General features: G+C 30.5%; 1 protein-coding gene across 7 annotated transcripts in view; it reads right to left on the bottom strand.

The window, feature by feature from the left end:
- Positions 1 to 18,306, bottom strand: part of Mctp (multiple C2 domain and transmembrane region protein) — a 126,857-nt gene that overhangs the window by 51,913 nt on the left and 56,638 nt on the right. For 6 of the 7 annotated variants that reach the window (XM_088049952.1, XM_088049951.1, XM_088049957.1 and 3 more), the window contains one exon: positions 14,164 to 14,305. In XM_088049952.1, coding sequence (XP_087906078.1) covers positions 14,164 to 14,305 — 142 coding nt within the window. Of the gene's footprint in view, positions 1 to 13,914; positions 14,044 to 14,163; positions 14,306 to 18,306 lie in introns of those variants that run through there. The other variant, XM_088049958.1, reaches the window with a different exon arrangement.

The raw sequence follows: 18,306 nt of genomic DNA, 5'->3' as shown, positions 1-18,306 counted from the left end.
ATGACTGTTTTACAAAAACCGTTTCAATCAATAATGCTACTAGTCTTCTGTTTCAGGTGCTTCCGGATTAATCAGATTCAGATTTTTTCTTCTGCATATTCATGCAAAAAACTATCGCAGTTTATAGAACTTTTCAACTAAGCTACGACTATATGGTTGTAATAAAATTTTGCCATTGTGTAAAAGTTAACCACTTCACAAAAGACACAGATTTCGAGTTATAAATAACAATGAGTTGTACTTTAATAAGTTATTTTTAGCAATGAGCTGGACTTTATGAATAAATGATAAAAAGTCAAAATAATGAGTGATCACTAATTACACTAAATTACAAAGTGCCTTGATAAAATTGGTTAAATTGGAAGACTTTTTTTTTTCAAGAAATTTAAATCTAAAAACAACATTCTTATCACTTCTGGTTTTTGAGATATTCAATAAAAAAATAAATAAAAATTATTATTTTTCTACGGAACAAAATAAAAAAAAACTAAACCACAATCAAATTTGAAAAATTTTCAAAAAATTGAAAAACTATCATCGGACAATGTCATAGGTCACCAGAAAAATGTTAAAAAAATCCATGTCTTCAATTTTTCGAGGCATGATAGATTAAAGAGGCAAGGTTTGATGCAAAAATGCCAAAATAAACGATTTCTGTGCAATCATTTTACGTTCAAATGAATTTGTTACCTAAAGGACATTTTGGTGCAAAAAAAACGTAAAAATCTTGTAAGAATGCCTGAAAACTGTTATCAAGATTTTTAAATCAAGAATCTCGATGGTGTTTCTAGCATCAAGGGTGGCTATGAAATGTCAAAGAAATTTCCCGCCCATTACAAATGTGGGTTTAAATTTTTCAAATGACATTTGCAGTTAACCTCAATTTTTGACAAAAAACTGTTTTAGATATGGTTTGAAACTTGAATATCAAAGATTTGGACACAAAATCGTAACTGAAACGTTGTTAACATGAATGACCTTTTAAGTGTGGTTAAGCATAGTTAGATTCACTATGAAAACAAAGCGGCAAAATAGTGCATGGCAGGAATTCCAGAGCCGCCCTTGATGCTAGAAACATTTATATGTATTGTATTGTCACAATATTTTACCTCGATTTCTAATTCTTTTCTCACTTCTTGGTTCATTTCTTATTCTTTCTTTTCATTCAACTAGACGACCTACAGGCTCGACTTACAAAGATAGTATTAAAAAATAAATAATTAATCTAGAGTATAATAATAAGACTTTTTGACATTTTTGGGGATAGTAGTCTTTCCAATGGTTTTATACAAAGTGGTGCAGTTTTATAATTTATAATTTAAATAAATCAATTAAATGTTACCAACTTTAAAGCGCTTCAACTTTTTAAAGAAGACCAATTAGTATTTGTGTACCAAGGCCAAAAAGTGTTTCTTTTTTGGCCGAGCCGACAGCCGACAGCCGAGGCCAGAAAGAAGACGAGGACAAAATGGCACTTTTTGGCCGTGATACTCACAAGATTTTTAGGCGACATCATTAAATTAAGTTAATTAATTTCTGTTTTTTATTTATCGATCTAATCATGTATAACAACTGAACATGAAATTGTAAATATTTATGGATCCTTTAGAAAATTTTATATTCACTTACAATATGTATGAAGTAGGTTTGATATACTTTTTGATGTTGTTGCTGCAGCACTATCGTCATTGCTAGACATATTCATCTGCAATAATTCACCACGTCTTTGTTGCACTTTACAGCGGTTTTATCGATTTGATTTTACCCAAATTATTATAAAATTGGGGATAATGTCGGTATCACAATGTAATTTAAAAAATTAACGATAGATGGCGCCACCCTGGTACGGACAAAAAAGAAAGCGGTCAGAGAATAGTCATTCTTCGTCCACATTTGAGAACTGAAAATTCAGTTTTTAGTTAAGGTCGCCTAAAAATTAACTTTTTTAAGGAAAATTATTGTTCTATCTTTGTTTTTTAGTATAAAAATTTTGATTACATAAAGTCACATATAAAATGCCATACAAATGACAACTTCAATTCTTAGTTTATTGTAATACAGGATTTTACTGACAGCTTTAGTGTGTCAAAATTGACCGGAACCATGAGCCAAAGCAGTAATTTATTGAAAACTCAAAGCAATTTACGTCTCATCTGGTGAAAATTAATTAGCAAGTTGTCTTTGACGTGGGCTGAGTGTAGGATATGTCTTCATAACAGGAAAACAATTCTGAAAGTAAAAACTTGTTCCCTACCAAACTGCACTGTTAGCGAGTCGAACAGCGAAGAACAAAATTTGCTGTTGTGATCTAAATACGTCGTAAATCATAAACAGAGGACACTTTGACTAATTATTATCAACTGTCAAGAAAGCCACTTTTACAGGTAATCTATAAAGATTTAAACGTGAAAGTTAGATAAAGTCTGTTTTTTTTTTTAAAAACCAAATTTAAATAGGAAACCAGCTGGCCAACCAACCACATTTGGCAGTCAAATCTGACAAAATTTTTGCTCATTAATATTATTCAGAAACTTACATTTTTCAGCGCGAAATCAGTTTGAAGCACGACGTAAAATGGTTAACGCACAAGAATTGTATTAAACTTTTTGGCCGAAAAACGTTAATTTAAATAATTGGGTTTTTCAAAATTCATGAGAACATCTGACATTTATAAATTTCATCATCTTTCAATTCTGTCAATTTTGTAGTTGATGCACAAAACGTACACAAGATGGCGCTGTATAAAAAAATGTTTTAATATGACTTTAAAAATAGAAATATTGTCTGAATTGAGATAATAATTTAGGTAAAATCCGTTTTTTTATTAAAAAACCACCAACACCGCACTCTCTCCCACTTTACAACCGGCAACGTCGTCGATGGTGACTTTTTGGTGATAAAATCAAATAGGTTAGTTGCCTAATTGACAATTTGATTACACAAAACGGCCTTTCAGACGGTGCCAAGTCTTTTCACTATTAAATCCTTTGATTTGCAATCCAACAAGTGTAAAAGAAACGTTTTTAAAGGAAACACTGCGTAATTTTCAGAAATGTCAAAAATTTGACAATTATTTTCTCACCAAAAATCTCCCTAGGCAACGTTGCCAGTTGTAATGCAGGGGAAAATTGCGGTGTTAGTGTTTTTAAAAAAAAAAACGGACTTTACTTATAGTTCGTACAGGGAGAGATTGAATGACAGAAAAGTCACTAAATTTACGCGCGAAATTTAAAATAACAAAATAAGCCCACTTGCTGTCAACCCAGTTCGCGTAGGAATTTAATGTTTTTAGTGTATTTCGTAGCATAATTTGCTGCCAACCCATATGTCAACTGTCAAAGTCACTCAATCTCTCACCGGATATACTATACCAATGGTCATTATGATTATAAACGTCCAATAAACAATAAAATATGAAAAAACTTTAGTACGGGATTTACGCAAGCTTAACTGTATTTTTCCATGTTATTTGATCATGTTACCTAGCCCCTGATGAAAAATCGATTTTAACAGAAAAATGCAATCTCTTTTGTGCTCTATTCAGTATTAATCAAATCACGTTTTCCGGTTTTCCTGGAAAATTAACTTCTGTCGGATGTCCGAAACAACAACTCAGTTATCCAGTTCAATTTTGTTGCAATTCATGACGCAAACGCTTACTTTTCCAAATCAACAAAAATAGAAAACGTTTTACCTAATATCGACAACTACATAGTTCCTATTTTAAATTTAAAAGAAGAAATAATGCAGGGCTGGTTATTGTTATTAGATATTAGACATAAGTTATTACATTACTTTTATTAGGTATTTAACAGACTACGCTAACGATTCTAACGACTTTGGAAGCCAAAAATAACTTATTATGTCATATTGCACATAATACAAAGTGTTTATAAATGTTTCTAGCATCAAGGGTGGCTATGAAATGTCAAAAAAATTTGCCACTTATTACAAATTATGATTTCGATTTTTTAATTGACATTTGCAGTTAACCTCAAACATGCAGCAAAGTAAATTTTGAGAAATAAACTGTTCTAGTTGTGGTTTAAAACTTGATAATCAAAAACTTGGACACAAAACCGTAACTGAAACGTCATTAACGTAAGTATCATTACAAATATTTTCAAGATAGTTATATTCACTATGAAAACAAAGCGGCAAAATAGTACACGAAAGAAATTATTAGCACCTCGTAATGTTACATATTTTCATCAAAAAATTGAGGTTATATCAAAAACAAAATTTCACTCCGACATGACTTGTATGTTTTTCTCTTTCATGGCCTACCCTAAACAAAAATTTTGTGGCTCACATGATATTAATATTGCTTTCAATAAAATCGCGAACAGCTTAATATAAAGTATAGTGGCCTCAACTATTTAGTGCGTTTCCAATCTTGACTTTTAAAGTACTTACTTACAACTCAAACAAACTCTACCCTGTGCTTTGACAGGCTGTGGCGCCATCTATGTGTCAAGTCTGGAACTTCAAAAATGTCAAAAATTACAGGTTTTTAGGTTAATTTACATATATTTTTTTTAATTTTAGCGCTTATTTTGACTCAAAAGTGGCGCCATATAGTAGATTACTCAACGTGTGAAGTTAAGTTTTGTTTTAATCTAATGTTAACTTGTAATAATAGAGTTGAAGAATGATTAAAATTTAGATTAGTTTAAAAGTGCGGTATAAAATTTTCCAAATTTCCCTTAAATTAAATAAAAATATAATTGTCAATTTTGACATGTCAAATCACTTGCTCTCATTGTTTTTCACTTACTAGTTAGTAGAAACATAAGTTAATTACTAGTGAAAAAAATGAAGAAAATTTGAGTTTCTTAGGTCCCAAACAATGACAGAAAATGTATTTTTATGGCAAAGTTAAAAAAAACTATATTTTATAGCTAGAGACAAATAATTAAAAAAATTATGAAGTCCGTTTTTTAAAAAAAAAAACACCACCAACACCGCAATTTTCCCCTGCATTACACCCGACAACGTTACCTAGGAAGATTTTTGGTGAGAAAATATTTGTCAATTTTTTGACATTTTTGAAAATTAGGCAGTGTTTCCGTTAAAAACGTGTTTCTTTTACACCCTGTTGGATTGCAAATCAGGATTCAATAGACTCGGCACAGCCTGGAAGGCCGTTTTGTGTGATCAAATTGTCAATTAGGCAGCTAACCTATTTGATTTTATTACCAAAAAGTCACTATCGACGATGTTGCCGGTTGTAAAGTGCTGGGAGAGTGCGGTGTTGGTGGTTTTTTTAATAAAAAAACGGACTTTACACCCTGTTTACCGAAACAAAATTAAATCCTTAATTTTGATCAAAGATTTTCACAAAACCAAATAAGGTTATTGGGGTTTTTACATCTGAAAAACTATGTTTGAAAAACTAAAACTCGGGAAAATGTATAAATTGACGCTTCAAAAATTATTAATGCTAGTTGGCCATAATCAGTAAAACATGTAAACAGTTTAGCAAAATTACCAACACTAGTATTGTTGCCAAATTTTTAACATCACTAGGATTGTTAAATGTGCCTTTATACAATTTCCTGCTAAAGTGATACTGTTACTCTAACAATTTAGAATGAAATGAAATATTTAACATTACGTTAAAGTGACATAAGTGACATAATTTCAATTATTATTAATATTAAACCGGCCTATAATTAGTTACTTACTATTGATCAGAATTAAAAATCAATTGTTCTAAAATTTACTGTTTTAGCAATGAAAGTGTATTATGTGAAGAAAAATGAATTTTAAGAAATAAATTAGAAATTAAAAATTACATCTTTAATTAAAATTAATATTTGATTCCATCATCCATCCAAGTCAGCAATCAAACTTAATTAAATGCGTGATTAATTTAATCGCAATCAACTTATATTGGAAATGAGGTCATTTTGCTTAAAAATACAAACATTGATTCAAAATTTCTTTCAATGGTCTTCAAATCATGTTGTTTAGCCGACTCAATCTGCATGAGTTTTCAAGTGAGTTGTAAATAAAATTTGGTTGTCTGACGCACCCTTGTATGTACGTACAAAAACTGACCGCTCAGATCTCAAGCAGACCAACCCAAAAGTTCTAGGGGTAAAATGTATTGTTGGGTGCATATTATATTCATACCATGGTGCATTATTTTTGGACGCAATTGTACCATAAATCAATTCTGTAGCCGAAGGGATAGTTTACAACTGAAGCTTTTCCATAAACACACAAAATCTTAAATTTTCAAACTGAAACTCAAAATGAACGTAGCTTTGAGGACAATCATTTCAAAATTTTGAACTTTATATCTGATGAATTAGGATTTTAAATTGTTTTAGAATAGTTTAGGTGATAAATATTTGCCTTTATCTTTATTTTTTAAGATCTCGAACAAATTTCAATATAAGGCAAATTCGATGTATTTTTCCAAACACGATTACTCGAAAACTACTTGAGTAAATTGGTTTCTGTTTTTTGCATATGAATCTGTTTAACGTGCACTATGTTAAATGCTGTATACAATTTTTGTAAAGTGAATATTTAATGACTTTTTGATTAATTAAATACGAAAACTTGGCTGAAAGCGAAATAATTTTTAGCATTTCACATGCGTAGACTTTTCAAAATTCACACATACGTATATTGAGAACAACCAGACAGTAGTATAACGTCTTGTTGTCAAAATTATGACTTTGGGGTGGTGAAAAGACTGAAAAATTTCTCGTAATTTAAAGTTTTTAAAGGATCGATCAATCACTAAAACAACAGAATATAATGGGGAGAATGCATATTTTTGAATTTTGATGAAAATCGATAGTTTTCATGTCGTATAATATGATGTTGCTAATAGAAAAATTGCAAAAAAATTGTTTATAATTTTTTAAGCGTTTTTAAAAGTCCGATTCAAGCGAGATTGGAAAACATACCTATCAGCGAGGCTAGCTTTGTGACGTCAAATCTCAGCTTCGCTCTTAGCAGAGCGTCGTTTGTATTACTCTAATTCGATTGCCGTCTTTATAATTGAAAATGGGGTCAAAACAGAGGTGTTTTGTGCCAGAATGTAAAAGTGCTAGTATTAATGCACCCGAAAAAATATTTATAACAGTTCCTTAAGACAATAAGAAGAAAAAAAATGCTTTTCGGCCGCGAGATGTTCGATGTCTGATGTTTCTATAAAGTGTAATATTTTAAATTTATTGAAATTAATTATGTTATTACCCATGATACATGCAGGTATTACATTTTTTGATTGACTTTATCTCTAGTCCACATGCTACATATCCTGACTTTATTTATTAAAGTGCTTTAAACAAACTTAAAAACAATGAATTTTTTGCTTAAACTGAAGACTTTTGTTATATCCGAAACAACTGCCAATTGCACCTTTTCTCAAAGACTTGAAGTGTTGGGTGTTTTAATAAAAAAATCCTTTGGTCTAACGAAAAAACTATTCGAAGAAATTTACCAATTTAGTTGCGACTTTTATTCTATAGAGTAGTCTATCTAGTATGTCCCCGGATTGAATTTGCAAAAGGAAAAAAACTTTATTTTTAATTTTACGCATAAATCACGGAATAAATAGTTTTTGCTTAAATTAAAACTTATCAGAATGTGTTTCTAAATTCGTAAAAACCAAAAACTAACAAAGAACTTTTTTATTTTTAATTATGCAACAAATGCCAAAAGAATAAAATTTATTCCTTAATTTAAACCAATATTTGATTAACCCACACCTCTTTCAGCATATAGTTCAATAATTCTAACTCGTAATTCGACTGTTTCGAATTTTATCGGATGCAACTGCATTTATTATCCGAGTTTTAAATACTTACCCATTATTGAGTAAATTTTCGTTTAATCTTTAATGCACTATTTGATATTTTGAATTCACAGCCTACTATTAAGTACTTACGATTAGAAAATTGAATAAATAAAAATATGAAAAAATTGATTTTATGAGTACAAAGTAATAATTTTGAAATTTTAATTGCAGATTTATCTGTTTTGAATTAAGCAAAAATGTTATTCCATTGTCATTTTTTTGTAAAATGGAAAATAACTTTTTTTTTCTCTCTTGTGAACTCAACCCGGGAACATACTGTATAGTAGATTGTATAGAAATTAAAAATTAAAAAAACAACAAAAGCTTTGGATCAGTTATTGTTATTAATTTGGTCTGATTATAAAAAATCCAATTCAGTAAACCACCTATTTAATTTCTACCAAATTATTGAATTATAAATTTTCTTGCGAATACTTAGAGCGTATTCTTCATAATAATTATTTCCGAATATAGAAAATAATAGATGGTTATTATATCGTAGGTACATAAATAAAATTCAATCAAATCAGAATAGATCAAAATGTAAAAACCATATTTTTTCTACAAAGATGTTAAAGAGAGAGAAAGAAATAATAAATCTGATTGTGTATTCGTAGAAATTATCGTTAAATGTGGTAAATGCGATAAATGCGCCCGCCGACCGAGAATGATGCAAAGCAAAAATGTGAATAAACGTTTGAAAGTATACCGGTTGAATAAGAAACATCAACATAATAATTATAATTGTATTTCTCTTGGATAATAAAAATCCAACCATTCATTGTAAACTGACATATCAAGTTAAAGAAAGATGTAGTTACCGCGACACTTTCACCGCAAAGTTAGGATTTCTTGATAAAAAATCCCATATCATTTGCACATCTACGTGTCTCAAATTTTGTGTGTCGGCTTTTTGAAATCCCGTTTCCATTGTGTATAAATTCTTTTGCAAAAACAACCATAAATTGCAACGCTGGTGTTAAACAAATGTTCTGCATACGGAATTCCATCAGTAGGCGGAGCGCGTAGCTGAGATGTGACGTCAAACCAATGAAAAAGTGTTTCAGCTCCCGCCTGAATATTTAAATTTCTTTAGCCAATTTTGGCAAAACCGTCATGTATTTTTCAAAAATTTTTGCACCACTGCGTTATTTGAACAATATTCTACAAAATTTGGTACAAAAACATATAGGTTACATTTTTTGCATTCTCCCTATTACATATTATTTATAATTTATTTATTTCTAATTATGTTCACTATTTTTTGTTACATTTACAAAAATTTTGGACAAAATTCGAAGATCTCAGTTCATCTATTAATTCTTCAATTTTTGCAATTACACAAATCCCACCTTTTCGGGAAAAATTTAATTTATTTATGAAGATAAACATTAAATAATAATAATGAGATATTGTAATTATTAAGTTTCATGGGTGTAATTTGTAAAGTATCGGACTCTACTATCAAAGTAGTTAAGATTTACTGGCCATGGGCAATAATAATTTGGCCATCAAAACTATTAGCTATTGTCCTGACCACAAGATGATGGGAATAATAATCTAAACTACTCGGGCTGGGGTTTTAAGAAGTAGTTTTTATTTATGGTTTTATTACCGTAGTAAGCAGACTGACCATGGGTAACTCACTAAAAGAGTGAATATTTATGTTATGTTGATTTTTAATTTTTAAACAATGGTGTTAAAGCACTAACCGTTTAAGTGATTAGGGACTGGGACATTTACCTTAGGTATTGACTAATTTATTGCAAAAATTTTGTCGGTAAAATTAAACCACTAATTCTTACTACATAGGTATGTATGTATATTGAGTCCATGCCATTTAAAAACGTGGATAAATTTTGTAACCTAAAAACGATACCTAAATATGAATTGTTCGATAAACGGAAACATCCGCTGCCTTATCCACATGTTATCAAATCAGATACTTACATTTGAATAAATCTAAATTAATTCAAAAGCTGGGTCGTAGCACTAACATGTCGTGTAAAGCAACAGTAGAAATATTTATTGTTAAATGAATTTCATATCTGTCCTTTTATAGCTATTATTCGAAGTTTAGTACTGCCTCATAGGCAGGCAATAATCTACTTTTAGGACGACCGGAACTTCGTAATAACAAATTAAATTATTCATTGCCAACAAGTTTGCTGTTAAATATACATTGGCAATTAGAATTTACTCGTATGACTGCTTTTTGTTTAATTTTTATATAATATTATAATTAAAACATGATGTTAAAACAGAAACGCGTTATTACTTCATTTACTCAACTAATAAGCAATTTGAAGCTTGAAAAATTCATGTAATTTTAACAAAATGACGAAGAATTTATTAACGTCTAAACGCTTTGTTTAACTAACGAGGAGTTTGTGAAATGATGCATCAAATACTGTTGGCTCCGGTTCAAACGGAATTTGAATTTTAGTTTAGTTAAACATTTTTTTGTTACAGATCGTTACCTTTTATCGGTATTAAAACTAATAGCAATAATTGTAAATGATCAAAACAAGCGAATTTAATTATAACAATAAGCTATAAATAAAGTGAAGTCAATTATTTTATAACGCTCGTTCTTCCTTAAATACATATTTTCTAAATTTTCACATTGATTTATGAGCGTTCTTTACGATCATAATTCAAAAAAGAGATAATAAATGTATAATAACCATAACTGAGATGTTTTTAGGAGGTTACAATTATAAAAATTAAAATAATAGGTTTTTTTTAGGAGGAGCCGTAATGTCGAAATATTAAATTTGACAGGTGATAATGCTAACATTAAAAACAACAGTTTGGTGTTTTTTTTTAAGTTCTGCTCGGATTATAATATTACGAAAAAAACACAACAATATTAATTATAAACAATAATAATAAATAACATTAAACATAAACATTGAAAACATTCAATGTCAGACTTTTGCTGAGCTGCAGATTTTCAATCAATTTATTTGCGTCACACTTCGTTTTGTTCTACATTTCAATCAATATCAAATGAATTTATTTATTTTACTTACTGTTAGATTAATCAGTGTTATAAACAATAAATCTCATTGATGAAATTGATAAAAAAAATTCTTAAATTACATAAAAAATGATTTAGTTAGCTTCCCAGAACGATTACACGTTTTTGAATCTCGCATCAAAATAAGATTTACGACTTACGTCTTGAGGGTAGATTTACCCTCATTACCACAGATTACACCATTTGGGGACCCAACCATCTGACCATAGCACAGACAAGCTGTTTGAATCAAGAACAGAAATTTTATATTTTATAAATACAGGATGCGCAAATTACGGTCAACCCCAAAATCGTCTTTAATTTGAAAGATAAAAATTTGCAATATTGCATACGCTTATGGTTGAACAAGTTCCACAACCTAACGCAAAAATTTGTTTTTACCACGGTTCGATTGGCGTCGCGACGCCTATGAAGTGTAACTTTTAGCGATTTTTGAGTTTTTGCGGATTTCAATTTTTTTCAAAATAAATGTGATAAAAATATCTGTTTTTATTTAAAATTTAATGCAAATTGTGTTTAAAATCAGAGAAAAAAACGCTGGTTTATCAAGTTACTTTTTAAAATATTGACGGGCAGTGAGTGAGAAACTACGTTTACACCACATTTTCACAAGCCACTTGATTCATTTGTATGAAGGTCAATTTTGACGCGAACTTATTGCTAGACGAAGTGATAAGTGACAAGAAAAAAAATACAAATTTCAAATGCAAAAGACAAAGGCGGCTATATTTTATCACTGCCGATTTATTTATCGTTTTGAGAAACAAAATCGCACCCATACTTTCAAACCTTGACGTTTGAATTTGAAAATTAACTTAATAAAATAACATTTTTCTTTAATTTTTAATTTCAAAATTTTTTCTTTTAAATTAAAGACGATTTTGGGGGTGATCACAAGATGACTGTAATCCCTAAACCTTGAATCATACATAAAATTCACAAACTTATACACATTATAATTCATATTATACAGGATGTTTGGTAAGTAAAGCACCAAACTGTAACAGCAATATTATGAAAGTGGTAGTAATTAAAATCTCGAAGAATTTTTTTTCTGTAGCATTTCTTGTAAGCTTCTAAAAAATTTTAGAAATCAAGTTTTTTCGTCGAACAAAATCTCACACATGTCACACCTGCCATTTTGTGACAGGCGTACCTGACAGATCTAGATACCTGACAGATGTGTCAAAATGTGCTGAATAGTTTTGCAATGGTTCTGAGATTACAGTAAATCATTTCTTGGTACAGCGTTTATATCTTGGTCTAGATCGGAACAAAGGACAATTTGAATGGTTTTATAATTTTGTATATGATATACAGGGTGATTTTTTAAAACGGCAGGCGTTGTAGAATTTTTATTTATGAACCGATTTCAAAAATTTAAAAAACAAATTAAATGGTTTTTAATTTACTATAATCTGATGATTTTAAAATTTTTCTAAATGTCTTAGTATCTTTTGGGCGATACTCAACTTTCTTATTTTAAATTGGAACCCATATTTTTTTTTTTCATAATTTGGAAGATATTAATTTTCTTGATTCAGAAATGTGTAATATGTTCTACTTTTAACCAAAAATATTTTTTAAAAAATTATCAAAATTGAAAAAAAATAAGCAATAAAAGTTAATAAAATCTAGGTGCATGGTGTCAAATAAAAGAATGCCGTTATTGTAATGTCAAAAAGCAGCAGTCTGATTATTGGAATTACTGGGGCTTGCAGGACACAAGAACTGAAAAAAATGAGACTCGCAGATATAGAAGATTCAGAATCAAACCTTATAGTAAAAATACCTGATAGCAAAACTAAAATATCTCGATCGTTTGTGATTTCCGGACAATTTTGTCACATTTGCAAGAAGTATATAAATCTTCCGAAACAAACACAGGATCATAATATTTCTCAATTCTTCTTAAATTATCAAAAAGGGACAATGAGTAGGCAAGTGGTAGGAATAAATAAATTGGCCCGAAGAAAATAGCCCAATACTTAGGTTTGCTAACACCTGAACTCTATACTGGCCACTGCCTTAGAAGAACTTCTGCTACAATTTTGGTTGACGCTGGAGGTGACTTGTTTGCATTGAAAAGACACGGAGGATGGAAATCCTCTGCGGTTGCAGAAGGATACGTCGATAATTCACTGGCAAATAAGACAGCAACTTCCAAAAAAATACTGGAATCCGTAGGACTGGCGCAAGTTCAAGACGGGTTACCTTCTACATCCATAGCTACTTGCACTACATGTCTGAATTTCAGCGAAATAGAAACTGCCACGGATGAAGCAGAAACTTCCACAAATTGTTTCGCGTTGAATACTGAGCTAACCAAATCTCTTGCACCATTTATAATCAAAAATTGTTCTAACTTTACTATTAATTTTAACAAATAAAAATTTCCAAGGTTGTTCATAATTTATGAAAATTGTTCTTTGTTTTTTTTTTAGTTGATACTTATTATGAATATTTCAATTGCCAATATTTAATAAAAATCATGTAAAATTCGACTTTAGTTGTCATTTATCGAAACAAAAATTAGTCGTAGAAAAAGTATAGTACGCGACTCGGGGGTAAGGCCAATTACCCTCTCGGGGAATTATTGCGCTCGGCTTCGCCTCGCGCACAATTTTTCCCCTCGTGGGTAATTGGCTTCTTACCCCACACGTTGCGTAATATACTATTACCAGGACCTCATAAGTAATCATTTATTTTAAATTTGAATTGCCTAAATGCTATTTCACGATAACGAAGGTAATGGCGATAATTTTGTCTGCCTGTGTTGTAAAAATCAAAGCCTATTATTACAAGATAAGAACTCACTACATGACATCGGATTAATCTTCTATAATTAGCCTAAGCACTTACACTTTAAAATTCATATAAAGAGAATGTCAGTGAACCAGGGAGAAATTTACTTTGAAGTTTTAATCGGAACCATTTGGCGGAACCATAAACTACATAAAATTTTGTCAATTCGGTAAGAAAGTCCCGTTTCTAATCAAAGCTAGCCAAAATTACAAAAAAATCCGAAACTAACTTAAAATACACTTACCGCTGACTCTAAAATCATCAATGAGCTTCCACGCTTTAAAAAAAATTTCGTCACAGCTACAGCACAATTGCGAACATTTCAGCCTTAAATTGACCATCATTCATGACTGACTAATGGTAAACATTTGCGCAAAATGATATCTGTTTATTTTTTGCAATCCTTGTCCTTTATCAAACATGTAAACTGCATTAATGCACAATTGATTGGAGCTTTTTTCATGGTCAATGTCGATAAATAAGACGGACTCACCTGTACGAGCGTGGAGTCGATGTCTTGGACTTTGTGTGCTGGGGGTGCTATGGTCACTGCTGAGATCGGCGGCGTAATCTGTTGAATCTTGGCGACCGGGAGATTTGTGGCGACGTTCTCGTTTGCTGTGCCCCCAACGACTCTGCAACACACATCAACGTACAAGTTTCTGCAGGCGAGCAGGCGCGCGAAAGCGTGGTTCTTAATTTATTCGATAGATAAAGGAAGAAGCTTTTTGTTGTTAGTAAAATGGCAGCTATTGATAGGATAATTCTGGTTTGGAGGATGCAGTCACGGAAGGGAAATTAATAATCCGGTTAGTCCTTTAAAGGAAATTAGTGGTGAGAGATCAGTGCATAAAAATGACACTTTCAATACACACTTGTAGCACAAGCACTAAACAGTATCGAAATGAGATGGATAAAATCGTAACTGATCATCAAAGGCCTTCATGGCCTTTTTGTCTTTAAGCTACTTCACTTTTAGGGTAAAAAACTACAAAGTTGAGTTTAGAGTTTGTGTGAAATATGTAAAATAGTTCTTATTCTTGTTTATGAATTTTAAATTTTATTCATATGTATTATAATTATTATTTTATTTTTCAATATAACATGCTTACAAATAAAAATATATTTGGGCTAGGCGGTGAAGATTCAAATTCCGCGACGTTTTTACAGTGTAGAAAGAAAACGTTAAAAATTAACGGATTATTGATCAATGACGCCATTCAATATACAGGTGTTCTTGAAATGCTTGTACAAAACAGTTCTGCGCTATTATAGAAGGAGTCTGAAGTATGAAAAACCAAATTTTAAATCAAAAACTAACAACGTAAAATTATTGGTGTTTGAAAATTTGCATACGTTCATAGTAGACAAAGCTCTAGAAGCTGACGAAAAAATGTGTTTCTTATCACCGATAGTTTTGGTGTCGCGACGCCTTAAAAGTGTAATTTTTAGCTAACCCTTAAGAATTTGTGAAATCAACCCCAAATTTTTTTTTTTCAATTTAAATGTTTTAAAAATATCTCACTTGTCTATTTAGATTTCATGCAAATTGTATTCAAAATTTGAGGAAAAAATGCTGTTTTATCAAGTTAGTTTCCAATTTCGTTATGTCAAAATTGGGAACTACGTTTACACCCATCTGTGAACACCTTGTCCAAATGACATCAACTAACCATTTCAGACTCTGCAAACGAGGCGTTTTTAGCATAGCATTTTATTAGTTGGACTACAGCTCAGAAAGAGTAGACATTGGAGACAGCGATATAGAAAAAATAATGATAAAAAATAAAAACAAAAAATATACAAGCAACAACAAACCAATTATTTAATAAAACAAAAAACAAACAAACATAAAATTAGCCGGAATTATTAAAACAAAGGGATTCCGTTGTCGCAACGCGAATTTACAAGCTCGGGTACCAAATTGGTTCAAGTAATGTTCCAAACTACAGTGAAACCTGTATAAAAAGGAATTGCAATCCGATGTTTACGTTTAAGCAGTTTTCCTTTTTATACAATTTTTTTGAAAGCAAAAAATTTCCAGACAACAATTTGAAGCTTTCAAATTTTGATGTTCAAAAAGTTCGGCGATAAATTTGGTTTGCGATTATAAAAGTACACCTGATACATATATCTAGTTTAATTACTTCTTCGTTCTTGGTAACACAAATTTTCCGTAATAATTTTTCGTTAAACTGATTTTTATTTTTTTTTTATATTTAAATTGAGTTATTAATTGTTAAACACTTAAATTATCACATTCTTGAACTCGGTGTAACTCTATTTATTCTTTTAAAGTGAACATGTTTTTTGTCCATCCATTCATTGCCCTGAATTCTCAATATCTAAATTTTTATTTGGAAGTAAAATTTTTGTTAGTTATAATAAAAAAAAATATAACCTAAAACCTCAGCTGAAGTACAATACGAGGTAAACAATATAAACAAGACAGTCGGCGTGTGACTTGTTTTCTAAACAATTCCCAATTGTTTCTAAGAAAATTTAAAAGAGTAAACAAAAAATTCCCTTTTAAATATGCAATAGTCCGTTTTTTGGCTTTCGTGTTTGCGTAAATTCTGCTGTTTTTTTAAAGGTTTCAGGTCTTTAAAATAGTCAATTTTGTAAAAATCCAAACAGTTTTACAATAAATATTTAAAATTATAAAATAAGTTATAGTAAATACAGACTTAACATAGAAACCGATCTAAGAGCCAAAAATTTGAAAAATTAGATAATGTAATAAAATAATTCTAAATAATATCGCCCATATTTGATAAAAAAACTTTCAATCCCTTAATAAATTAAAATTGCAAGGCAAGAAAAATGTAACGAATACCGGAAAGAAGGTAAAAGAAGAAAAACTAAGTGGAATGTGGGATGTATTTGTCAAGTGCTGTATGCCCTCGTTCTAAAGAATCCAATCTGTAAATAAAAATTACCTTCTTATCTAACTGGACTGTGAATGAACCGAACAAGCAGAAAAACTTGATATTGTCTAAATTCATAGTAAATCATAAATAAAACCAAGACACAAATCATTTTTGTTGTTCCTGACAATTTGGCCAATGGTCAACCTTCAACAAAGACATTTTTACATCAAGTAATCTCTTCAAATTTTGACACAACGTGAAAGTTATCCTATCACATCTGTTTTAATTTATTCTAATTGTTAAAAGTGTTGTAGGTGTATTGTAAATGTGCGCTAGCATTGGCACAATTGAATATGAACAACCAATAAAAATGCAAGCAAAATAACAATCTTCAGCAGATTTTACCATTTTTTAAACCCGCCAACAAAGAGTTTTATAAATAAACTTTTAAAAAATTAGTTATTATTTTTACGATTTTTTAATAAAATTTAACAAAATTATTGATTAATTTGTATTGGTGAATATCTCATTATTTATAATTAATATCATGGCGCTTAGAACGATTTTTGAATTTCAACGTCAATAATTTTTTCTCATTTGTCAAAAAGACAATATTTAAGAACTTTCAATATCAAACTGCAGGTTTATTAATAAAGCTTAATAATATAGTTTTTGCAGTCAGGTTAATGTGACAATGTCTAGTTTAAATAATTTCTCAAAATATGTGACTTGCTGAGCCCGTTATTTAGGTAAGTCAAGTCTTTAAATTTGAATGGACATCGAGTCGATCTAGAGAAATGGGCAAAGAAAAGAAAGTTAGTCGTTTATTATCGTACAATTTCGTTCATCTCACTTCTCGGACAATGTTATTTTTTCCCCCACCATCATGGTCACTGAGGGTTGGTTATCCACAATGTGGGCGATGCAGGCTTCATGTAAATTAGTTCCTACATGATTATAAAAGAATTAACAGTGAAACGAACATGATATTCTTTTTGTTAAAGAATGGTTCTGTGTCGGGACGAAGAGCTTTTTACAAAAGAAATGTTATTTCCTGAGATATTTAGTTCTAAACTTGGCCAAATTTAACGATTTTCAACATTTTTTTTTCATACTGTCATTACTTTTTTTCGAAAAAACTCAACGTCCCGACATTAATTACTATCTTAACTGCAGTTTCACAAAATTTGAGCTGATTTTTTCCACAGACAGCGGAGTAATATCGAATTTTGTGAGGTCTGAAACATACATTTTTCTGGAGGTAAATCGCCGCCTTTTGTCGATGTTAATTAACGATTTCTGGTGTCCATAAAGTGCAACATGCCCGTGTTAATCAAAATTAACCTTTATAAGAGTGAACGAAATGACTTGTGAAATTTTGGTGTAAACGTAGTTTGCCAACTAACTTGATAAAACAGCGTTTTTTTCGCAAATTTTAAACACGATTTGCATTAGATTTAAAATAAAAACTCAGATATTTGGATCACAGTTATGTTGAAATAAAATTGAATTCGCGAATATTTCCGCAAAAACTTAAAAATCGCAAAAAATTATACTTCTTAGGCCCCGCGACGGCAACCAAACCGTGAAAAAAAAACAGATTTTTGCCTCAGTTTCTAGAGCTTTGTCAACTATGAACGTATGCAAAATTTTCAAAATTTTGTCTTTAAAATTTAAGACGATTTTGGGGGTGGACACAAGTGCTGCCGGACCCTGTATTATGACTAAATTTATTCACAAAAAAGATTATACGTCGTTTTTTAAAG

Source organism: Gnatocerus cornutus, chromosome 1, assembly GCF_029298725.1.
Source record: "Gnatocerus cornutus isolate USDA-ARS CGAHR chromosome 1, icGnaCorn1.1, whole genome shotgun sequence".
Lineage (NCBI taxonomy): Eukaryota > Metazoa > Arthropoda > Insecta > Coleoptera > Tenebrionidae > Gnatocerus > Gnatocerus cornutus.
The sequence above is the reverse complement of the archived record's forward strand: the minus strand, read 5'-3'. Positions and strand labels throughout refer to the sequence as shown.